General features: G+C 53.0%; 1 protein-coding gene and 1 pseudogene across 1 annotated transcript in view; both read left to right on the forward strand.

The window, feature by feature from the left end:
- The window catches only part of MYO18B (myosin XVIIIB), a 227,280-nt gene that overhangs the window by 80,587 nt on the left and 121,670 nt on the right, over positions 1 to 25,023 (forward strand). Inside the window, exons 21-24 of the mRNA XM_068989910.1 lie at positions 5,486 to 5,551; positions 14,043 to 14,171; positions 16,369 to 16,512; positions 18,198 to 18,287. Coding sequence (XP_068846011.1) covers positions 5,486 to 5,551; positions 14,043 to 14,171; positions 16,369 to 16,512; positions 18,198 to 18,287 — 429 coding nt within the window. The remainder of the gene's footprint in view (positions 1 to 5,485; positions 5,552 to 14,042; positions 14,172 to 16,368; positions 16,513 to 18,197; positions 18,288 to 25,023) is intronic.
- On the forward strand, positions 7,872 to 11,308 carry LOC138094026 (calmodulin-regulated spectrin-associated protein 3 pseudogene; annotated as a pseudogene).

A 25,023-nucleotide genomic window follows, 5' to 3' on the forward strand; every position in this document is an offset into this window, starting at 1 on the left:
TGCAGCATTGGCAGCCCTGACTCTTATCAAAACCAGGCTTTCTCTCTGCATACCTAATTGTGTACACAAGTCTTAGGTGATGTACATCATCTTCTGGCCAGAGGGCCAATTAACATTTTACGGCCCTTTTCTGATAAGGGTTTGTCAACCAGAAGACTTATTTGTGTTGATCCTCCCAAAGTCTGGTGCCACTCTCAGAAAAACACTAAATAAAGTTGCATTCTTACATAGCAAAGACACAGCAATTTATAACAAGTAAAAGGAGTACAGTGATTTATAACAAAAGAAAAGTCATTAACTCAAAAGTCTAGTGTTGCTAACATCAAAACTACTATATACCTTTTTCCATATCCCGATTACATTGATTAATATCCTCCCAGGTGCCTAAAAGATAAAGAATATGGAGGCCTGGCAGCAGTCATTAAGTCAACAGTAAAATCCGTCACCAGTATGATTTTTAGCTCTCTAGAAAAGGCTCTGTATCTTTAAGATGCTTTAAGCTTTGTGCCTTTTGTGCTTGAGGGGCTTAAACAATCCACAAATTGTAAAAGTCTCTAACTGTCACGCAAGTTAGAGAGCCATCAGAGGGGTTTGAGCTGAGACACTCCTTTTGCAGGAGACTGTTAGCTGAAGCCCTGAGTTAACTCTTTCCAGAGAGTGTCAGAAGAGTGGAAAGCACAGAACAATAAAATCAGGCCGACTCTGGTTTTTTGGGGTACATGCTCAGGACAACTCAGGGGGAACCCCTGAAGCTAGATCACACCTTTGCGTTTTGTCTGGCTTCCTTCCTCATGACCATTGCCACGGGCGGGATTCCTCACGCTGGCTCCCGGCAGTTATGAATGTTAGGGGTTATGTTAGGGTTATTATGACTGTTTTGATCAGCGTGTAAAAGTTTTGGTGGTTAAAAGCACGTGGTTTAGAGTCAGACAGACTTGGGTTCAAATCCTGGTTTCTGCCATCTCTCTTTCCATTCATCTGTGCCCCTTGATGCTTGATAGCTGTATGACCAGGGGCAGTGTATGGCAGGGCATAGCAGTGCCTGGCACATAGTAGGTGCCCAGTGTATGGCAGCCATCAACCACGGTGTGCGTTTTCTGGAGGAGGTGCTGTCCTGACAGCAGGGTGGTCGGGAAAGCATCCGTTCCCACAGCCATGGGTCCCTGCACCGTGTGACCCGTGGAGCGGTGAGTCAGGAGCCCTTCGCAGCCACAGCCCTTTGTGGCTCCTGGAGTCTTCTGCAGCTGGTCTGGCACATGCAGCTTAATGTGAGATGCCAGACTGTGTGGTCTGCTTGGGGGAGGGAGGCATCCTTGCGAAATATTAGAGAGAAACCTCTGCACAGTTGGAGGACACAGGGACCGTGTCATTGGAGGCTGAGTTGGGTCTCTCCTGGGTACATTCAGGGCCTAGCAGTTTGAGCCCAGAGTGGTGGAGGTTGAGGGTGTGTCATCACTCCACAGCGCCCCCGAGGGGCTTATAACCTCAGAACCTCCGCCACCTACGAGTCCTTATGGAAACTCAGCCCGTGCCAGGCATGGTGAGTTAATTAAGCCCGTTATGTGCCTTGTGAGAGCTGTCCGGGAGTCTTTTTTAAGGCCAGCATCTACGCCCCTAGAGGGTTTCCTGCGACTGATCTTGGGGGTTTGTTCCTTGAACATAGGTCACACTTTCTAATTTCTTTGCATGTCTTGTAATTTTCTGTGGAAAACCGGACATTTTCAATAATAAAATATTGTGTCTCTAGATCCCAACCTTTTCCCAATTAGTAACTTAATAGGACTAGATTTATGGAGTCTGTCTCCCCTGTGGTGTGAGACTGCTACTGTCTCTGTTCACTTCTTAAAAATTCTTGTTTTTATTAAAAATCATGGATTCTCAAGGGTTGACCCTGTGCCAGCACAGCTTAGTGGTCAGCAGAGGTTGGGGTCAAACATCTTGAATGTGTGATGCTTTTATCAGATTTTTTACAGTAGTTTTACAGTGTTCTGTGTGGTTTGGAAAGTGTATCCAGCATTCAGGCATTTATAGTTGTGCCACAGATTTTACTTTCTGTCTGGCTCTTCTCCGTATTTTCCGCCTGTGCACGTGGCCTTATATTTAGGAAGGAATGTATAAGTGCCTCAGCCCCCGCCCCTCTCAGTCTTTCCTGTGAGTGTGGATAGCTTTCCAGATGGCCAGGAATGTATGGGGCATGGTTATCACGGCCGACTGACCATCCCATACCCAGTATCTCCTTGTTATAGGAACCTGGCTAATCACTGCCCCACTGCTCGCCCCTCTCAGAAAACAGTCTTAGGCTAGCTGGGCCATTGGCCTTCTCCATTCGTTTGGTGCCAAGATCACTTACTGTTTCTGACGATGGTTCTGGATGTGGGATTCCTCCTCACTTTGCTCCCTGTATCTGAGCCCCTTCTGGCAGCAAAGCAGCTAGTTTTCATTGCTCGCCTCACCCCAGTGGGGCCCCTGCAGTGACAGAGCCTGGTGGGAGCGGAAGGGTCTTGATCACGTTACCACAAACTTCCCACTGTTCTTAAAGGCCCAGTAGTTTCTCTTGAATAAATGCTTCTCAATTTTTATTTTGTTTTCCTCTTGTGCAGAGAGAAAAAATGTTTTCTGGATATGTTGGCTTTTTTGCATTTTGCTGCCTGTAGCTCCCTGAGAGCAACCTTGGCTAAAATGTAATATTAAGTAAAACCACTGAGTTTTTGGAGGGGATGCTATGGAATGTTCTTCTCGGAGATCAGAGAAGGAAACTTCCCCCCAGATTACAGCCTTGGTCTGGACTTTTAATAGGCATTTTCTTTTGTGTGTTTGTTTTGGGAAGTTTTCTATGATGCTGTGATCTGTGGAATTGAAACTTATCTACCAAATTACTCTGTCTCAGAATACGTGTTTCTTGGTGGAATGTCACAGTGACTTTTCTGACAGTTTATTCTTTAGACTTGGTGGTTTTCAGTGAATGGAAAGTCCAAGAGGGCTGGCGTAGGGGTGGAGTGGGAGGAGAATTGGGGTCACAGAGGGACCAAGCTGGACCTGCATTTGTCCGAGGGCACAGATCTCTTGACAGGATTGCTCCAGAGCCTGCGGCCTCTGTGATAAGAGGAAAGGGAAAGTGTTAGTCACTCAGTCATGTCTGACTCTCTGTGACCCCTTGGACTGGGGCCTGCCAGGCTCCTCTGTCCATGGGATTCTCCAGGCAGGAATACTGGAGTGGGTAGCCATTCCCTTCTCCAGGGGATCTTCCTGACCCAGGGATGGAACCGGAGTCTCCCACATTGCAGGCACATTCTTTACTGTCTGAGCCAGATTCCATTAAATGGCTGGTGGCCTGGCCAAGGCAGGGTCTAGGGATCTCGGGTGAATTTGTTTCTCCTGAAGGGGGCGTTGCCTTTCTCCCCACTCCCCACTCCAGCCTGTCCTGCTTCCACACTCACTGGACCTCATCATATTTATCGAGCTCCTGCTGTATACCAGATGCGGTAGCGGAAACTGATGAATTAAACACGGACTCTCCCTCCCTCATCTAGGCCAGGAACACAGGGGTAGTGGCCATGTCATGATTTGACAAATATTCGGGAGAGGCAGGCTGTCCCTGGCCAGTGGGTGAGAGGACAGGGCACTGGGGTGGCTGCCACGGGGGTCAATTCCCCAGTGGCCTGAGGCGCTCTGCCCCTATCCTGGGCCTGGGCAGCAGTCCAGACATAGAGGTTGCAGTGTGGCCTGACACACCCTGATTCGAATTTGGCTCATGTAACTTATAACCTTGGGGAAATGCCTTCATTCTGGTTTTTTTTTTTTATTTTTTTTAATATTTATTTCTTTGGCTACTCCAGGACTTAGTTTCAAACTCTTAGTTTTGGCAGGTGGGATCTAGTTAGGGATCAAACTCGGGCCCCCTGCTTTGGGAGTGTGGAGTCTTAGCCACTGGACCACCAGGGAATCCTCTTCCTTCCATTTTTTAAAAATTGTGGCAAAATATACATAACATAAAATTTAGCATTTTAGAGATTTTTAAGTGTGCAGTTTAGCAATATTAAGTGTTCTCACACTCATGTGAGGCCATCACCACCATCCATCTCTAGAACGCTTTCTTTCTGCAAGACTGAGAGTCTATACCCATTGAACATTAACTTCCCATCCCCATCGCCCCAGCCCCTGGCAGCCATCGTTCTATGGACACTTTCTATGAATTTGACTGCTCTAGGTATGTCATATAAGTGAAATAATATGGTATTTGTCCTTTTATGACTGGCTTATTTCACTAAATATAATGTCCTTAGGGTTCATCCACGTTGTAGCTTATTTCAGAATTTCCTTCCCCTTTAAACATGATTAATATTCTGTTGGGTATATACACCACATTTTTGTTTATCCATCCATCTGTTGATAGACACTTAGGTTGTTGTTGTTCAGGCCCTAAATCATGTCTGAGTCTTTGTGACCCCGTGGACTGTGGCATGCCAGGCTCCTCTGTTCTCCACTGTCGCCCAGAGTTTGCTCAAATTCATGTCCATCGAGTTGGTGATGCTATCTAACCATCTCATCCTCTGTTGCCCCCTTCTCCTGTTGCCTCAATCTTTCCCAGCATCAGGGTCTTTTCCATGAGTTGGCTCTTTGCATCAGGTAGCCAAAGGATTGGAGCTTCAGCTTCAGCATCAGTCCTCCCAATGAATATTCAGGGTTGATTTCCTTTACGATTGACTGGTTTGATATCTGTGCAGGTCAAGGGACTCTCAAGAGTCTCATTCAGCACCACAATTCTAAAGCATCAGTTCTCCGGTGCTCAGCCTTCCTTATTGTTCAACTGTCACATCTGTACAAGACTATGGAAAAACCATAGCTTTGACTGGACAGACCTTTGTCAGCAAAGTGATGTCTCTGCTTTTTAATATGCTATCTAGGTTCATCATAGCTTTCCTTCCAAGAACCAAGTGTCTCTTAATTTCATGGCTGCAGCCACCACTGCGTTTAGTAACACTTAGCTTTCTTCCACCTTTTGGCTACTGTGAATGATGCTGGTATGAACTGAGTATGTACAAGTATCTGTTCAAGTTCCTGCCTCCAGTTCTTTTGGGTATATATCCAGAAGTGGAATTTCTAGATCCTGTGGAACTTACATGTTTCATTTTCTGAGGTTTCACCATGCTGTTTTCCATAGCAGATGTGTCCTCCATTAGTTTTGCATCCGTGGTTCTCTCCTGCATGAAATGGGGTGCTGGTGTGACGACCACCTGGGGCTGCCGTGAGGGTGAAGCGAGATGGTGTCTGTGAAGGTCTCAGCAGGGTGGATGGCACACAGTCAGTACCCAGTCCATGCCCATCTCTGCACTTTTCCTGGGGAGGTGGAACTCTGTTAGCTCACAGACATGGGAGACATCTGCTCTCTCTGGGTATCTGTCAGCCCTCCAGCAAGCTGACCATCCACTCTGGGAGTCTCCAGCCTGCTCTCTGTCTTCCCCTCCAACTCTCCTCTCCTTCCCAGGCTGTGGCACAGCTCCTGCAAACACTGGACCTGGAGAAGAAGGCCGTGGCCGTGGGGCACAGCCAGGTGAGTAGGGCGCCTTTGTTTGCCGTTCTACCCATGACATCAGGGACCCACATGAGACCTGACTCTTGTCCTCCTCAGCTTCCGCTACTTCTGTGTGTCTCCTTTTCCCCAAGCTGAATGCAGGGCTAGTGACTCTCTGCCCTCCTTATAGGACAAGGCCGTTAAGATAAAATGTGGTAAGTGTGGGTGGAGAGACCATTGAGGAATATTTATTAGAGGTGACACTCTCAGGGACCTCAGCGGTCTGCAGAGTTCACATCTGGACCTTAGTAGAACTTTCTGAACCTCAGAAAGGCCCACTTTCACTCAAAGCCTTGCAACTTTTACGTTGCAACCACATGTAACACAGCTGTAGTCTTAGGGATTAGCAGCAGTAAGTGAGAGGAGAAGGGATGAGAAGAAGGTGTATAATTTCAGAGCTGAGGGACATAGATTTCTCCAAATGGGTGTTGAGCCAGCAGCCCTTCAGAAAAAGTTTAAACACTCAGAGAAGAATTTCATGGAGCCCTAATGTGCTCAAGGCATCCTCAAAGTTTTCATGAGGGATCATACAGTGTTCAGGGCTCCCCAGATGACTTGACCCTGGGGCCTTCACCCACTTGTTTCAGTAGAAGACCCACTACCACCTCCCAGAGTGAGTGGGTCATAGTGTGTGGAGTGAGCTACAGAGTTTATAGGCTCAAGGACCAGCTGGTGGGAGGAGAGTGGGGACAACACCTAGGAATACAAACGAGACAGAGGAGACTAGAGGACCATTTCCCCACATAGTTACCTTCTGAGCGATTAACGTTGTCCAGGAAACCCTTGTCAATTGCCTTCCATGTTCAGGTACCATGTACAGTGCTGGGGCAGGACCGTGGTTTCCAGAAGCCCATCCTGGGGGCACTGTTGGCCCTGAGTGCCTCTTACCAGAGTGAAGTGTCCTGCCCCATCACGCCTCTTTCCTCAGAGAGCTCACAGTCATTCACACTGGTCCTTGCCCCCTAGACACACCAGCCTCTCCCCACAGGCTTCTTGGTCCTGCTAAAGCCTATGGTGGAAGCTGTTATTCTGCTGTGGTCCCAACCTGATTGGTCCACAGGACGTTCTGTGGACGTTTCCAGCAGAGGAGATAAATCCGTGGGTTACTGGGCCCCACCGCAAGCCTGGTGCTATGCTGAGCAGCATCATATGTTATTCCTCTTTCCCCTCAGAGTCTCTGTTGAGATGATTAGAATATCCCTTCTTCACCAGTGAGGAAACTGTACCTCTGGGAAGTCAGCCCCTTTTCCAGTTCCTCTCAGGATCCAAGAGCGCGGCTCCCATGGAAATGTGTACCAGTACAAAGCCCAAGTTCTTTTCTTTTTTTTTTGTCACACCACACGGCCCATGGGATCTTAGTTCCCCAGCCAGGGATTGAACCCGTGGCCCCTGCATTGGAAGCATGGAGTTTTAACCACTGGACTTCTAGGGCAGTCCTCCCACATTCTTTTCAATATGCTGTGGTTCTATTGTTTAGTCATGGAAATATACAGCAAATTATTTAATCAGAGGAATTCTTCTTCAGCTCCAAGAACATCATCCTTTTAGACTAAACAGTGGTTCTCAAAGTGTGATCCCTGGACCAGCTGCCTCAGCATCACCCGAGAGCTTCCTGAAAACAAACGTTGTCAGGCGCCGCCACCCCAGCCAGACCACTGACTCTGGAATCCTAGAGGTGGAACCCCACAGTCTGAGTTGTAGCAGGCTCTCCAGGGGATCCGAGTACATGCTTGGGTTGGAGAACCCCTGTTCAGATAAGTGCCTAGCTGCTTCATGAGTTTCGCAGTCAGTCCTTGTGACCCCAGCAACCAGTGCAGGGTAAGGAAGAAAAGAGCCAAATGGGCAGCCACTTTTCGCAGTCTCAGGGGGTGAGACAGAAGGTCTGCAAGCCAGAACAGCCCATGGTAAAACAGGAAGAGTTCTGAGTCGTACTTGGCATTCACTAAGAAGCCATCCAGGGCATGTCAAAGCCCATGCATCCTTTTGGAAGCCAGGGGTGACAGACTGCCATCTTTAGGGGCAGACACAGGTGTCACGCTTTGTCAGGCTCATCGCTTCATAGGTGGGGAGGCTGGGAATGGGAGAGAACAGACTGAGCTGGGCCCCACCCCGGCCCCACTGCCGCCTCAGCATGAGAATGTGGAATGAGTGACTTAGTCTCTCTGAGCCTCAGTTCCCCCATCTCTAAAACGGACCCTCTGCTTTCTACCTCCCAAGTCGGCTGTGGGGATCAGTACATTGCCATTTGACAGGGGTGGTGTGCCATTGTTTGTGGTAGGCATTTGCCAGCAGGGGCAGGATGCTTGTCAAACAGGATAACATTTTAATGTTTAAAGAACTGATCTGGGTGGTGGTGGCGGTGGCAGCTGTGGTGGTGGCCGCGGGCCCGGCCCGGGTGCGAGCGCGGCGAAGCCCAGCCCGAGCAAGCGCGGAGCCGGTGCCCGCAGCCCCCGCGCCGCCATGGTGGAGGCGGTGCCCCCGGGGCCTGGGCCGCTGCGGAGGACCTTCCTGGTGCCCGAGATCAAGTCGCTGGACCAGTACGATTTCTCGCGGGCCAAGGCGGCAGCCAGCCTGGCGTGGGTGCTGCGGGCCACATTCGGGGGCACAGATTCGATACCGCAAGGACCGCACGGTGGCCTGACGCGCCCCCTGCTTTCCGACGGTGACCAGCCTCCAGGACCTGGCAAGTGGGGCTGCGCTGGCTGCCACAATCCACTGCTGCTGCCCCCAGCTCTTGCGACTTGAGGAGGTATGCCTCAAGGACCCCATGTCTGTGGCAGACAGCCTGTACAACCTCCAGCTGGTGCAGGATCTTTGTGCCTCCCGCCTCCCTCGGGGCTGCCCGCTGTCCTTGGAGGACCTTCTCTATGTCCCACCGCCCCTCAAGGTCAACCTGATGGTGCTGCTGGCTGAGTTGTTCATGTGCTTCGAGGTGCTGAAACCCGACTTTGTGCAGGTCAAGGATCTGCCTGATGGTCACGCCGCCTCCCCCCAGGCCACAGAGGCCTCTACTCCCCAGAACAACAGCGGCAGCAGCTCTCCTGTCTTCAATTTCCGCCATCCACTCCTGTCACCTGGGGGCCCCCAGTCCCCACTCCGAGGATCCACAGGCTCGCTGAAGTCCTCCCCGTCCATGTCCCACATGGAGGCCCTCGGCAAAGCCTGGAGCCGTCAGCTCAGCCGTCCCCTTTCCCAGGCCGTGTTGTTCAGCACCCCCTTTGGCCTGGACAGCGACGTGGATGTTGTCATGGGAGATCCCATCCTACTGCGCTCCATCAGCTCAGACAGCCTGGGTCCCCAGCGCCCTGTGCCAGCCCGGACCCCCGCGCAGCCACCCCCGGAGACTGGCGACCTGCCTACCATCGAGGAGGCCCTGCAGATCATCCACAGTGCCGAGCCCCGGCTGCTGCCAGACGGGGCTGCCGATGGCAGCTTCTACCTCCACTCCCCCGAGGGGTCCTCCAAACTGCCGCTGGCTTCCCCCTACCCACCGGAGGGCGCCTTGAAACCACTGCCTGAGGGGCCCACCAAAGTACCTGCCTACTTGCCCCACCCCGAGGGCCCCTCAAAACCGGCTCCCTGCCCAGCTGGGGAGGTATCAAAGCCACCAGCCCTGCCTGAGGGCTCCCCAAAGGTGGCAACTTCGTCCCCAGCAGCCAGCAACTCTGAAGTGAAGATGACCAGCTTTGCTGAACGCAAGAAGCAGCTGGTGAAGGCCGAGGTCGAGGCCGGGTCCCCGGTGGCTACCCCAGGGGCACCGGAGGCCCTGAGCTCGGAGATGAGTGAGCTTGGAGCCTGGCTAGAGGAGAAACGCCGGGCCATTGAGGCCCAGAAGCGACGGATTGAGGCCATCTTTGCCAAGCACCACCAGCGACTGGGCAAGAATGCTTTCCTGCAGGTGCAGCCCCGGGAGGCCGGTGGGGAAGCGGAGGCAGAGCTAGGCCCGGCACCTGGCGGGGAGCGGCCAGCGGGTGAGGGCCAGGGTGAGCCGTCCCCACGGCCAAAGGCGGTGACCTTCTCACCAGAACTGGGCCCGGTGCCCCCCGAAGGACTGGGGGACTATAACCGGGCAGTGAGCAAGCTGAGTGCAGCACTGAACTCTCTGCAACGGGACATGCAGAGGCTCACAGACCAGCAGCAGCGGCTCCTGGCCCCACCCGAGCCCTCCGCGGCTGCCCCTACTCCTGCTGCCGCCGCGTGGGTCATCCCTGGTCCCCCAACGGGCCCCAAAGCTGCATCCCCTAGCCCCTCCCGGCACGCCCCAGCTGCCCGGCGCAGCCACGGGCCGGGCCCCAGCCCCGGCCCCAGCCCCACACCCTGCAGCCCCAAACACGCGCGGCCAGCAGAGCTGCGGCTGGCACCCCTGACCAGGGTGCTCACTCCCCCACACGACGTGGACAGCCTTCCCCACCTGTGCAAGTTCTCGCCGAGCCAGGTGCCGGTGCAGACGCGCTCCTCCATCCTCCTGGCTGAGGGGCCACCCCCTGAGGAGCCTGCAGCACGGCCTGGCCTCATCGAGATCCCACTGAGCAGCTTGGAGGAGCCAGCGGCTGAGGACGAGGGAGATGGGAGCCCCCCTGGGGCTGAGGACTCCTTAGAGGAGGAAGCGTCTTCAGAGGGAGAGCCCCGCCCCGGACTGGGCTTCTTCTATAAGGATGAAGACAAGCCCGAGGACGAGATGGCCCAGAAGCGGGCCAGCCTGCTGGAGCGGCAGCAGCGGCGAGCAGAGGAGGCGAGGCGGAGGAAACAGTGGCAGGAGGCCGAGAAGGAGCAGCGGAGGGAGGAGGCCTCGAGGCTGGCCCAGGAGGAGGTGGCCCGCAGCCCCCCTGCACCCACAGCTCCTACGGCCTCTGCTGCAACCCCAGCCCCAGCTGCCCGGGCCCCCCCTGAGGAGGAGGTGGGCCCCCGGCGGGGGGAGTTCACATGGCTGGAGTATGAATGCCGGGCCCAGCTGAAGTTGATGGACGATCTTGATAAGGTGCTGCGGCCCCGGGCAGCGGGGAGTGGGGGGCCGGGCTGCGGCAGTCGGAGGGCCCCTCGGCCACGCTCTGGTTGCTGTGATGACTCGGCCCTGGCTCAGAGCCCAGCCCGTGGACTGCTGGGCTCTCGGCTCAGCAAAATCTACTCTCAGTCCACCCTGTCTCTGTCCACGGTGGCCAACGAGGCCCCCGGTAACCTTGGCGTGAAGAGGCCCACGTCTTGGGCTCCATCTCCATCTGGCCTCATGTCCCCGAGCCACCTGCCCGGCAGCTGTGAACATGAGTGAGACAATGGCAGCAACGCATCTTCCCCGGCCTCAGTGCCTGAGTATACGGGTCCGCGGCTGTACAAGGAGCCGAGTGCCAAGTCCAACAAGTTCATCATTCACAATGCCCTGTCACACTGCTGCCTGGCAGGCAAGGTGAATGAGCCACAGAAGAACCGCATTCTTGAGGAGATCGAGAAGAGCAAGGCCAACCACTTCCTGATCCTCTTCCGCGACTCGAGCTGCCAGTTCCGGGCCCTGTACACGTTGTCCGCAGAAACAGAGGAGCTGTCACGGCTGGCGGGCTACGGCCCCCGCACAGTCACACCAGCCATGGTCGAGGGCATCTACAAGTACAACTCAGACCGCAAGCGCTTCATGCAGATCCCCGCTCCATGTCCATGAGCGTGGATGCCTTCACCATCCAGGGACACCTCTGGCAGAGCAAGAAGCCCACCACCCCCAAGAAGGGCAGCAGCACCCCCAAATAGCCCCGTCCTGGGTGGTCCGCAGGCCGGGCCCTGTGTACTCCGACTGCCGCCCCCTCCAGGGACCAGCCCGGAGGACAGTCAGTCGGTGTTCCTGGGTCCTGTCTGTCCCCGACCTTGTCTGGGTGGGGCTGGAGTCCCCACCCCCTAATTTTTGTCCCGTCCTGCTGTGGGGGCTGAGCTGGGAGGTTCAGTGACTCAGGGCTTAGCTCAGTCCCCCCTAACTGTCTCTCCTCCCCACCTTCTTGAATAAAGTAATTTAAAGAGAGTGAAAAAAAAAAAAAAGAACTGATCTCCTCTAATCTGGAAAACTACTAAGAGAGAATAGCTAATTTCTCAGCAATATTAGACAGGAGAGGCATGGCCGCATTAGATGTTGAAACCTGGCTTGCAGCACTTTGAGAGCAAAAGCAGTGTGCCTAACAGCGGCTCCCAGAGATCCCATTCGGAAGGGGATGTTGGGACATTACACTCTGCCTGGGTCCAATAAGCAGCTGGGTCCACAAAGAGCGAGTCATTTAGATTTTCCTTTGTGATTCTCAGCCCCCAGTGCCTTATCGAGGCCTGTGCCGAGGGCCATGACATTTATGAAAAAGGTGGGATTCCACATGCTGTTGGCCTCCTGCACGGCGATGTGCTCTTAAAAGAGAAAAGAAAAGGAAAAAAAAAGTCACGATTCTACAGAGGCGATGACTTATTCCCATTCTGTGTATGGTCATTTCCAATTATCTTTTTAATGAAAGCGTCATACTTAATCAATAACAGTTTTGGCAGCGCCTGCCGACTTTTGTAATATACGGACTAGTGCTGTCATCACTTTTATCATTGATTTTTTTTTTTTAACAGCAGCTTTTGGGACTCACTAGCTTGTGAAATTAATACAGTCATTATTGAGGCAATCTGATAGGTAATGAGTCAATCGTGTCTTTGTTTCAACGAGGCTGATTGTCTTGGCAGCCCGACTCATAGGAAGTGTTGTGTAAAGCGACGGAGGGTTACAGAACAGAGTTAATTAGCAGCAATGGGGTGCGCTAATCTCCACCTTCCCTCCGAGGAAAGGTTTACTGCAGGGCTGGTTGGTCATGGTTACAGAAAACAGGTTTAAGGGGATGGAGACTCGACGGAGACCCTTGGTTCCACCTGGAATCAGATTACTGTTCGGCCACAAACCCTTGATGTTTGGGTACCACATGAGCCAGGGAATGAAAGCTCCTCATGCCAATGATGTGAATGGGTGCAGGAGGTGGACTTGAGGTTCCCAGATAAAGTCTCAGCTTTGCTGCTCACCAGCCACGTGAACTCAAGTTAAAATGGGACATAGGAGAAGGCTTCTCAAAATGCAGATGCCATGCAAATGTTAATTACATTCAGTGACAACCATGGTCTCCTCTGGAGTCAGAGAGGGAAGTTAATCCCCACGTTACCATTTGGCAGTGCAGGATCTGGGCAGAAAGATGCCTTTTTTAGCCCTAGGTTCTCCCTCCATCAAATGTGGGGATTGAACACTTTGCTGGTGGTCCAGTGGTTAAGACTTCCTGCTGCCAGTGCAGGAGGCTGGGGGTTGATCCCTGGTTGGGGAATTAAGATCCCACGTGCCACACGGTGCAGCCAAAAAAGATTTTTTAAATGAGGGGTGGGAGGGGGTTGTGGTAACTACCATCTAAGATTCTCCATGTCAAGTCTTTTGCCTGCATATCAAGTATCTGATTCAGATCCAGAACATAGGAGGGCTCCATCCGTGTTAGCCGTTAACGGATAATGCCGTAGATTACCTGACAGTGTCAGTGATTTAAATGGTGCTCTCCAGCAGCTGGCCACCTTTGGGGCTACAAACCGCATCTGGCGAAGTAACGCACGAGACTGTGCTCAGAAAAGGAACAGCATGAGCGCGTCTCTCCTTTACTTCTGGGGAGGCGACACCAACTGCAGTGACCCCGGTGCCTTGGCCAGGGCAGGCCTGGCCCCAGAGCTTCAGGCTCACTCTGAAAACCCTCCGCTGTTCCCCGCAGTCTCTCAGGGGCAGCTCTGTGGGAGCTGAGAACGCATTGATCCCTTTGCCGTGGGAGCCCCCATCCATTATTGAGAGCTGAGGCCCAGAACTGTGAACCTCCAGCTGTCTTCCACTCTATGCCTGTGCACCTCCTGCAGGCGGCTCCAGCCTGGCCCCAGCCTCCTCAGACTGAGAAGGGCTGCCCCCACTTTCCCACATTCTCTGCCCCTCCTTCTGAGGCAGGACCGAGTGTTTCTGGGGCAGCTCTTCTCTCCTGGCCAGCAGCACTTGTCACAGAATGCACACCCAGGAATGCCACCCAGCCCGCTGGTTCTGCACCCCCTGGGGCGGGGCCTGGGAATCCGCATTGACCACACTCCCCGGGTGGTGCCAGGACCTGGAGATGTGAGGTGCTTCTCGGCCAACGTGCATGAGTCCCCCCAGGGATTGTCCCGATTCAGCAGGTCTGGGGTGGGGCCAGGGATGCTGCGTTTCTAACAAGCCCCCGGCTGGTAACAGTGACCACACTCAGGTGTGTGGGCCATGCTGTGCAGCCCCGGGGGCCAAGAGAAGGGAAAGAGGAGGCCTCAGGAGACAAGGTGCTCTGACCATTTAGAGCCCCGGTCCAGGGCAGCTGCCCACAAACATTTTGGGTGGACGCAGAAGTGGGGCTGAGCTGCAGCCCCTCCCACGTGAGACAGTCTGATGCATTTGCGGAACGTCAGCTGCAGCCTTCCCTCCCTCCAGGTCTTCCTCAAGGCGGGCGTGGTGCCCAGGCTGGAGAAGCAGCGGGAGAAGCTGGTGTCTCAGAGCATCGTCCTGTTCCAGGCGGCCTGCAGGGGCTTTCTCTCTCGCCAGGGATTCAAGAAGCTGAAGGTGGGGGCCCTGAGTGTCGCATGAACGTGGCAGGGGCGTGGGATCTGGAAGAGCGTCCTCCATACTGGTCCAGGGGCTGTCATCCCTGCTTCTCACACTTGCTCTTGTGCACGAATCTCCAGTGGATGTTGTTAGTGTGCAGATCATGGTCCAGTGAGTCTGGGGTGGGCAAGGAGGTTTGCCCATCTCCCTTGCTGGTGCCCACACTCTGTCCAGGTGATCAGACTTTAATGGATCAGACTTTGTAAGATGATACAGCTGTTTCTAGGATGTTGACATGAGTTTGAGTAAACTCTGGGAGTTGGTGATGGACAGGGAGACCTGGTGTGCTGCAGTCCATGGGGTCACAAAGAGTTGGACACGACTGAGTGGCTGAACTAACTGCTGCTGCTGCTGCTGCTAAGTCACTTCAGTCGTGTCCGACTCTGTGTGACCCCATAGATGGCAGCCCACCAGGCTCCCCCATCCCTGGGATTCTCCAGGCAAGAACAGTGGAATGGGTTGCCATTTCCTTTTCCAATGCAGGAAAGTGAAAAGTGAAAGTGAAGTTACTCAGTCGTGTCCAACTCTTAGCGACCCCATGGACTGCAGCCCGCCAGGCTCCTCCATCCATGGAATTTTCCAGGCAAGAGTACTGGAGTGGGGTGCCATTGCCTTCTCCGGAACTAACTGAACTGACATCAAATCACCGCTGATGAGAGCCTTGGTCAGGATGTCCAGAGGTTGTCCAAGCCCTCCTGGGTTGGAAATGATTTCAGTCTGTCCCATCTCTGGAGAACTTGGCTGCCATGGATCAGCAGACAGGGCATGGGCAGGATCTGTCCACGGAGGCCTTTAGGACCAGAGGGCAGGGTCGGAGTCTGCAGTCCTGAGCCACTCTAGGCCACCATCCTCAGAGCTCTCCAGAGACTGAGTCTCCTGTCTGCAGCCTGGACGATGGAGAACACAGCACGGCTCTAGAGGCAAACAGGAACCACGTTTGAATCTCACCACTAGCACAGAGTCGCTGAGTGGAGCTGATATGAGCTGGCATGCACGTAGTACAGGACATGCCACAGCATAACTGCTCAGGAATACCAGCTGCCGCTGCCCTAGCGTTGTTGATTTCTGCCACCAGCACAGAGTCTTAGTGCATATGCCCCCAGCTTCTGTGAACGTGTAAACTCACAAATACGTACTTGGTAAGAATAGAAAAAGGCAAGAAGATTAATAATGAAAATACTGTGAGCTATCTCACCAGCCCGTTGTACTCAGGTAGTTTATGCCATGGAACAGTTTGCAACAGGTTAAATTAAGAGCCTGGGCTCTGTCTGCAGCGACACTGCAGGGGTTCAGATCCTGACTCAACCTCTGAGAAGCTGTGTGACACTGGACGAGTGACTGTACCGCTCTGTGCCTCAGTCTTCCCATCTGTAAAACGGGGATGATGATACCACCTACCTTCATAGGGCTGTAGTGAGGACTGAGCTGCTGTAACATGCTCCTGGTAGTGTCTGGCCTGTAGGCGGGACTGTGCCGGCTGAGCAAGCCTTGGCTGCTGTGATGGTGGCTTCTTACTTAGCTTGAGTCCCACCTCTGATTAGAATGACCTGGGTCAGCGGTTCTCAAAGTGTGGCCCCCAGAGCAGCAGCATCCACATCAGCTAGGAGTTCATGCACAATGCGGAGTCTCAGGCCCTGCCCCAGGCTCACTGAATCAGACGCTCTGGGCAGGAGCCCAGGCATCTGTGTTTTAACAAGCCCTCCCGGAGATTTGATGCACACTCAAGAGTGAGAAGCATGGACTTGTGTTTAAATGCACTGGAAATAGTATCTCTTCCTTAAATATCAACCGACAGCATCATTATGGCCACTGCTTCTTGTAGGCAGGTTTCAGGGATTTTCCAGGAGAGTTTTGCCTTGCACAGTGACTTTGGCGCCTAATCCTCATGTGAGAGGTACAATTGTAAAATATTTCTACTCCTTATTCTATTGTTATTATTAGTTATTCCAGACTAAATTGTGGCCTGATGCTGAGAGCCTGACTCCATTAAAGGAAGACTTTTTTTTTTTTTTTTAAGTTCCCCATCCCTTCCACTAAGGATAAACCAATATTCTCCAGCCCCCTCCCTCCACCCCCCCAACCCCCCCGCCCCGGCTCTCTGCCTCCTTCACCTGAGCTGGGAAGGGCCCTCAGTCTGCACTCTTATCCCCTGCAGATTCACCGACTGGCCGCCCGGTGCATCCAGAAGAACGTAGCTGTGTTCCTGGCAGTCAGGCACTGGCCGTGGTGGCGGCTCCTGGGTTCCCTTCGGCCCCTGCTGAGCGCCGCCATCGGGGAGGAGCAGCTCCGCACCAAGGAGGTGGGTCCACGCGGTGGGCGGGGCGATCCTCCCCACTCCCCCACCCCCTGCAGCCCACTCCCTAGTGTTTGCATCCAGACCAGTGCCCCCAGCCCTGGATATTCTTCATCCAGAAACGCTCCACCACTAGCTCTCACTTCCCCTTTACAGACATCCCTCTGCACCAGCTGGCACAGCCTCCCTCCACCCAGTACCCAGCTCCTCAGTAGGCGAGTGGGTGCCGGTCAGAGGCAGGCACTCCACCTCGGGTGTGGGAACATGTGCTCCCGCTCCTCCCAGAGAGGGTCTGCGGGAGAGTCCATGAGCCGTTTATTTTTGTGCCTCTCAGAGGACACTCCCCTTACCCTCCCTTCAACCCCGTTAGCACCCGCTTGATACAGGTAACTGTTCTGATTGTGGTTTAGTTGCTCAGTCGTGTCTGACTGTGACTCCACGGACTGCAGCCCACCAGGCTCCGCTGTCCATGGGATTCTCCAGGCAAGAATACTGGAGTGGGTTGCTATTTCCTTCTCCAGCGGCTCTTCCCAAACTGGGGATTGAACTCGGGTTTCCTGCCTTAGCAGGCAGATTCTTTACCACTCAGCCACCAGGGAAACTCTTCTGACTGGTTTCTGGTTTATCGTGCCTGTTGTTTCTTTTGGCAAAAATGAGCAAATACAGGCATATCTTGGAGATAGTGCAGGTTCAGTTCCAGGCTGCCAAGATAAATCGGATATCACAGTGAGTCACGTGAAGTAGGTGGCTTTCCAGGACCTGTACGAGTTACGCTGAGGCTGTACTGTAGTCTGTTAAGTGTGTATAGCATTTGGTGCCCCCAGAATCTGCATACCTTAATTAAAAGATAACGCTTTTGGAAAAAAATGCACCAATAGACTTGCTCACTGCAGGGTTACCACCAGCCTTCAATTTGTAAAAAATGCAGTGTCTGCAGAACCCAGCACAGTGAAGCAAGGTATGCACATACACACGCACGTGCACATACACACGCGCATACACACACACACATACACACAGGACTAATGGTTTCTTTCTTACACAAAAGGTGGCATACTGTATATTCTTCTGCAACTTGCATTTTTCACTTCAAAATAGATTTTAAGAACCGTGCCATGTCCATATTTTTGGATTGTCTTTTAAAATATTTTAGTTGAAGTGTGTTTGACCTACAGCATTGTAAACGTAAGGCATACAACATGTTAATGTGCTGCGTTTATGTATTGTCACGTGGTTCCCATTTTTATAGAAATCTTCCTTGTTCCCTTTTCATGGCCACGTGGTCCTCCTTGGGGTGTGCGTTTTATGGTTCGCTCCACTGGCCTGCAGTGGGTGAGCATTTCAATTGCTCCTGACAGTGGTGCTGTAAAACTCATGATGACCCCCTGGCCAAAAGTGGTAATTGGGGAAGATGAAGAGCTGGGTGCCCCGTGTCACTCGGGTGTGCCCTGTCTCACTTGGGTGTGCCCCGTCTTAATAAACAGTGATCTTGTCCCAAGGATTTGCATCCAGACCCTAGTCCGGGCTGGTATGGACCGGGCCTGCCTGAGCAGAGATGACCATATTCAGCAATGGCCGTCATCACAGATTGGCTGGCTGAGTCACCCACTGCGTTTGCTGGCCGCTCTTAACACACGTGGACCCTACGCCTCCAGTCCAGAATGGCTTCTGTCACTGTGTTTGCTTTGTAGGCGGAGCTCACAGCGCTGAGGCAGAAGCTAGAGAAGTCAGAGAAGTCTCGGAATGAACTCCGGGTGAACGCAGACCTGCTGGAGAGCAAGGTACCCCCAGCCCTCCTGCACGGAAGGGGGGTCTGTTGATGGGGAAGGTGACAGTGAGCCGGGCATGGTGCTCAGTCCCTTCAAGACTCCTCAGAATCTGTGAGGCTCATGCCACTCTGCTCCCCATTTTACAGAGGTGGAAACGCGGGCTCTGGGGTATTAAGGGCCTTCCCCCAGCCCCACAACCAGCAAGTGTAGAGATGAGTCTCAAAGCCATGTCATGTGGCTCCCAAGGGAAGAATTGCTTAAATAAGTCACAAAAGCACAGCTTGCAGGGGAGAACGATCACTGTGACCCCAATAAGGTGATCAACTTCTGATTGTCAGAGCATAAAATAAAGACACACCACGTTCTTGAGGATGAAATTTGCAACACGTGCAAGTGACAGAGAGTAGCCATAAAGAACTTCCTCAAATCAATTGGGGAAAGGTAAACATCCCCGTAAAAACAAAGCGGGGTTGGGGGGGGAGGCAAAAATTAGAAATTGGCAGCTCTCAGCAGGGAAACTCATTTTAGGAGTTTAAATGATCAGGAATGCAAATGGCCATTAAACTCTTGAAAAGACTACTAACTAGCAATCAGGAAATGTACATTAACAGCACAACAGGTATCACTTAATGCTTGAAATGGGCAGAATCCTGAAGTCTGATGTCGCCAAGTGTTGGTGACAGGAGTGCGTAGCAGCAGGAACTCACGCTGCTGGTATGGGTGAAAGTTGGTCTCGTGGCTCTTAAACAGTCTAGCGTCATCTCTGAGAGTTGACGCTGCCTGTGCCCTGTGGCCCAGCCGTTCCATTTCTAGGCTCACGTGCTGGAGAACCTCTCCCACGGAAATGAAAAGACAAGACGCGCTCAGCAGCAGTGCGTCTCATGTTGAAGAACATGAGCACCAGAAAGGGAGTCTGTTGGCAGAATGGAGGAGCACCTCTTGTTAGACGAAAACCTGAGTTACCACAGTGAAAATGAATAAAGAGATGGGCAAACTGTGGCCCACAGGGCAAACCCGTTTTGCCACCGGTTCTTTATAAATAAAGTTTTATTGGCACAGCCTCACCCATTCATTTGTGTGCAGTCTCTGGCTGCTTTCACGCCAGAAAGGCAGAGGTGAGCAGCTTGTGACGGAGACTGTGTGGCCTGCAAAGATTAGAAATATTTACTATCTGGCTCTTTATAGAAGAAAAGGCCTTTCAGCCAGAGATAGAAGAACCAGTTTGGATTGCCCTTAAAAAACAAAGTGCTGAAGAAAAAGAATTGAATACTGTTGGCTTTTGCTGATGAACCTAATTACAATCCCTGCTAGCCATCCACCAAACCAAGCCCTATTGTCGGCAGTGACACCACCCCAGCTGCATAAACACAGGAAGCTCTGGTTTTGCTCTGGACAGAGAGTCTGCCACGCTGCCTCAGGACCTTTGCACCAGCTGCCTCTCCCTTTCCTCCAGATCTGCACAGAGGTGGGGACATCACATGCTTCAGATCTAGCTTCAGACTTTTCAGTCCACAGACGTCTTCCCTGACCACTTACGTAATATCACCCCCCCGCTTGACCTCCCTCCCCGTCACCGCCCTCTGTTTGACACCTGCGGCACTCCACCGTCTGAAAGCGAGCTTGCACGTTTACCTGCTTGGGATCTGTCTCCCTCTGTTGGCCTGGGGACTTTGTGAGGACGGGGACTTTGCCTGTCTCTGGCTGTATCCAAGGGGTCTGGTCTATGACATGGAAGGTACTCAGATACATCTGACGAAAAGGGAATGAAGAAGGGAATGAATGAGCTCCGCCTGAACTTCAGCAGAACCCTGCGACATACCAGGGCTTCCTGGAGACAGGCAGCTGGGACTAGGGCCAGCCAACCATTCGCCTAGGGGGCACAATTCAAGGGAGCCCTGAAAACCTCAGAAATCAAGATCGGGAATTCCCTGGCGGTCCACCCTCACGGTCAGGCGAGGCGCAGGGGCTCCTGGAAGGGAGGGTCTCCGGTGCATCAGGAGGAGAGCTGGGCTGGGCTACTGCCCCTCTCGTGGGCGACACTGTGAGGAGAGGGAATGACACCTGAATACCTTACATCCTCCACTGAGGCTCCAGAGAGCCAGCACCTGACCCCTCTCGCCGGAAGTAGCCCTGAGTAGAGCAGCAGAAGCAGTCGGAGAGCTGTGGGCTGGTGCGGAATATAGGTGACTTCCCGGCAGAAATTCCTTCCCGCCAAGCTGACATTTTATGCAGTAATCCATCACGAGCTGACACGTTGGACTTGGGGGTTTGCGATGTGTCAGCTTTTGGGGGAGACTTGGAGAGGAGGAGGAGGTGAGCGTTTCTAACATCTGGAGCTCCAGCTCACGGGACAGTGGTGGTAGAGGAGGGAGCCAGGCTTCTGAGGCCCGAACTACGCATGCTCATGTCAGCCCCTGCAGAATAGCCTGCCTGGGCTCTTTAGTCTTTGTATCATACATGCAAAAAGGAGCATGAAGTCTTGAAAAAATAAGATAAAGATTTAAAGCTAAGAAAATCAGCAAAGGGAACCAGGAATCGAAGAATACACAAAACCAAGGAAAGAGTTAGAATATAGACTCGACCATTGGCCTTAGACTCCCTCTCAATTCATGCCTTTGCCTGTGCTGTTCCTTCTGCCTAGAACCTCCCACCTACCCCTCCTCACCTGGTCAGTGTCTGGTCATCCCTTCATACTTAGTTCAAGTGGTGCTTCCTCCAAAGAAGCCTTCCTTGATGCTCTAAGGGTGGGTGGTGGTTGTTTCATCACTAAGTCAAGTCCAACTCTTTGCAACCCCATGGACAGAGGAGCCTGCCAGGCACCTCTGTCCATGGGATTTCCCAGGCAAGATCATTGGCGTGGGTTGCCATTTCCTTCTCCAGGGGATCTTCCCGACCTGGGGATTGAACCTGTGTCTCCACTTGGCAGGTGGATTCCTTACCACTGAGCCACCTGGGAAGCCCACGGGTCCATTAGGCCCCGACTATAGGCTACTAGTGGCCCTGTGCTTCCCCTCACAGCATTGATCAGTGCCTCCTGATCACCTCCTGCGTCCCAGCTGGACTGGGAGACCCTGTCCTTGGGAGGCCTCATCACATCTGCCCCGCCCCCAGTGCAGAATAGACACAGAATGGGTGTGTGGAACTATTAAAAATGGGTTGAAATTTTGACACAGTGCTTCCTAGCAACCAAAGCAAAAAGAAAAACAGGATATTCCATGAACATGTTGTGTCCGGGTTATGTGCACACACACCCACACACACCCCTGTTGCTTGAGCAAAGAGTAACTTTTCAGGATAGGGAGATAATCGAGATGTTAGAGGAGCTTCTCCCATGAAGCCTCGTTAAAAGGGCCCTGAGGGTGCTCGCCTGTATTGACACAGTAACTATAGACGGGGTCTGTAGAAATGCTCTTGGTAGTGTCACATTACACTGCAAGTCAAGGGCGTGATGCCCACACCACAAAGAGAGTTCAGTCAGGAGTCGAAGCGGAGCTTCATCCCGGAAGCACATTTAGATGACTGTCAGGACTTCTTCCTCTTCCTCCCCAGCGCCTCCTCTTCGTCGTCGCCGTCTTCCTCCTGCTTCTCTTCCTCCTGCCTTTTAAACTCTGTGTAACAGCACAACATACAAAAAAGTGTACACATCATCAGTGTGCAGCTTAATGAATTTTCACAAAGTGGACGCACCAGTGCAACCAGCACCCCCAGCGCTGGTTGACACAGTTCGCTCCCAGGTTCCCCTACCTTGTGCCCCTTTCAGCCACTGCCCTCCATCATTAACCGCAAATGGACTCCTGACACTAAAGAATAGCTTTTGCCTTTTTTCTGAACTTTGCTGAAATTCATTGAATTTGTGCGTTCCTTTGTCCCTGGTTTCTTTGATTCGACATCGCTGGTAACGTTGGTGACTATGGTTCACGGACCCCCCTCTGCTGTAGACTAGTCAATTACATGCAGACACCCGTCCTTACCTCTTCCTCTAAAGGAACATTTGACTGTTTCTATTTTTCAGCTGTAAAGAACCAGCTTGCTCTGGACCTCCTGACGTGTGTCTTTTGGTGCACAGATCACACATGGCTGTTAGCACACACTGAGGGATGGAACCGCTGGGCTTTAAGTTATTTCTGTGTCCAGTTTTCACAGATGCTGCAGGTAGCTCACTACCGTGTTGGTGTCCATTTGTTCCCTGACGGCTGCGGGTGAGCCTTCTGTCTGCTCCGCGTCTTCCCAGCACTGGGGATTGTCTGCCTTTTTCATTTAGCGACTGTGGCTGGTGAGCAGTTGTGCCACCTCGATTTTGATTTGTGTCTTTTCACGCGTTTTTGGCTGTTTGGTTATCTTCTCCGACAAAGTGGTCTTTCCAGTCTTGCCTATGGCGTCTCTTGTTGATCTGAAGCAGTTCTTCATAAGCCGTGGGCGTCTGGTCCATTGTTCAGTGTGGATGACTATATAACTAGCGTGGATCCCTTCCACTCTGCGGCTTGTCTGCACTGATGGAGTAATTTATCGAGTGTTTTCCAAAGCCCTGCGTCTCTCCAGGCCCGACAGAGGGCAAGGAGGGGGTCCAGGGCTCCAGAACTCCCACACCTGCATCCGTACAGTAGATGTGCTGTTTGTGCTTTGATTCTGTTTTTATCGATTCTCAGATGAATTATTTTCTCCCTTTGTACTTTGCTGAACCCAGTCCGCAGCCTCTCACACTAGGAACTGGCCGTGCATCCCTCTCACATGTTCTAAACTGTGCATCTTACAATCAATGGCAGCTCAGATTTGGTGAAATGTAGCATGTTGGGCCCAAGTAGGATTCTATTTGGAGAAAGGGCTCTAATTCCTACCTTCCTCCCTGCAAAGCTACTGTTGATTTGTACTGGTTGCTTTTGCACTTGAAAGAGCATCAGAATTAGCCATGAGCGCTAAGTCCACTCGGTCGTGTCCAGTTCTTTGTGACCGTATGGGCTGCAGCCTGCCAGGCTCCTCTGTCCATGGGACTTCCCAGGCAAGAATACTGTAATGAGTTGCCATTTCCTCCTCCAGGGGATCTTCCCTATGTCTCCTGCATTGGCAGGCGGGTTCTTTACCACTAGCACCACGTGGGACGCCCTCAGAATCACCTGAAGGGGCCGTTACCCCTATAGCTTTCCTGGCTCCATCTTTCACGGTTGGGCCCGGGAGGGGATCTTGGGGATTGGGGTCCCTCCGCACTTCTCCAGTAAGCCTCGAGGTGACTCTGGTGCAGAGGGTCATGCTACGTTAGGGCAGTGGGGTTCTCCTCCTCGAACGTGTGTCAGAATCCCCAGGAGGATGGGTTAGGGTGTGAATCGTTGGATCCCAGCCTTCAAGATTCTGAGTCGGTGGCTTGGCATGGCCCTGGAGCTTTTGTAGTTCTAGTAAGTTCTCAAGTGATGCTGAACCTGCTCATTCAGGGCCCGCACTTTGAGAAACGTCAAGTTACAGAATAGATACGAACTGTCTCCTTCTACTCGGTTCTTCTGTCTTGGAAGGGAGCTTCTGTTAGTTGGGGAGCAGACGCTCCTTCAGGGCTGTGCATCAGGCAGCCCCCCAGCACCCTTCTCAGCGTCTGCACCCCACCCCTCGTCTCGGCAGGGAAACAGCCACAGAAACGTGGCTGGAACGTGGTGTGCCTCATCAGCGAGAATGCCGTTTGACGAGCCTTATTAAAAAGACAACATTACTGCAAAATGATTTAAGTGCTTCATTTGCAAAGGAGCCGAAGAGGAGATGAGGAGCCTCTGAGACGCCAGCTATAAATATTCTTCAAGCATGCAGGATCGGCCTGCATGCCCAGTGGGGTTTGTATTTTTACAGGAAAGCAGCTCGACTAGGTGGGAGCACCAGGGAGGCTGCAGGAGCACCAGGCAGTGCCTGAGAGTGGGGTCATGTCTTCTCTCTGGAACATGTACAGGACCTCATTTATGGCCAAGGACTGAGGCCCATGTGCACACCTGTCTGGCCTCCTCAGTCCAGGAAGTTCCACTTCTGGGTGAAGAACCGCTGCGGGAAGCAGCTGGGCACGGCGGGGACTGGAGATCTAGGGCAGACGTGCATTAGTGGAGCCCTGAGAGAGGTGGCTCCCGACGGCCGTGACTGTCCACCAGCAGGGTGGGCAAGGGACGTGACTCATTTGACTCAGGGGTCAGGTGGCCCCTGGGCCTTGACCTCGTCCCAGGCCTCCTGGCACCTGGTTCCATGCTCTAGTGCAGCGCCAGGCCTCTGTGGGGACGGGATGTTGGAGGCCTCTCGTCCCCGGGGGAATAAAACAGCCTGGCTTCCTCCCTGACTCAGGATGTTTAGGGTCTCTTGAGCCTTCACCGGGGGCCCTGGGGGAGGGCGGCCTCCTGGCAGACAGCGGCTGCAGAGGCTCTGTGGACGCCGGGCAGGCACGTTCAGGAATGACCACAGTGGGGTGAGCCCAGGACCCGCAGAGGAAGGCACAGCAGGGAAGTCTTGACTGCACCTCCACTCCCCCAGAGGAGAAGAGGGGCCGTTGTCTTCTCTCTGCCTTTTTTCTCTGCTGGTTCATTTTCTGTTTCTGTCACTCAGGTTGATGGGGATGGGAGCGTTCTTTCCTGTAGGGGTCCACAAGGCTCCCTTCGGCTGCAGTCTGGGTCTTACCTGGCCACTGACCTGCACTCGTTGGCCATTCCATCACCTCCCTGAGCCACATGTCCTGGTCTGTTCCAGAACGACCACCCCTAGGGGCCCGGGGGCAAGGGATCAAGCTGGACGG

Source organism: Capricornis sumatraensis, chromosome 17 (assembly GCF_032405125.1).
Source record: "Capricornis sumatraensis isolate serow.1 chromosome 17, serow.2, whole genome shotgun sequence".
NCBI classification, from domain to species: domain Eukaryota; kingdom Metazoa; phylum Chordata; class Mammalia; order Artiodactyla; family Bovidae; genus Capricornis; species Capricornis sumatraensis.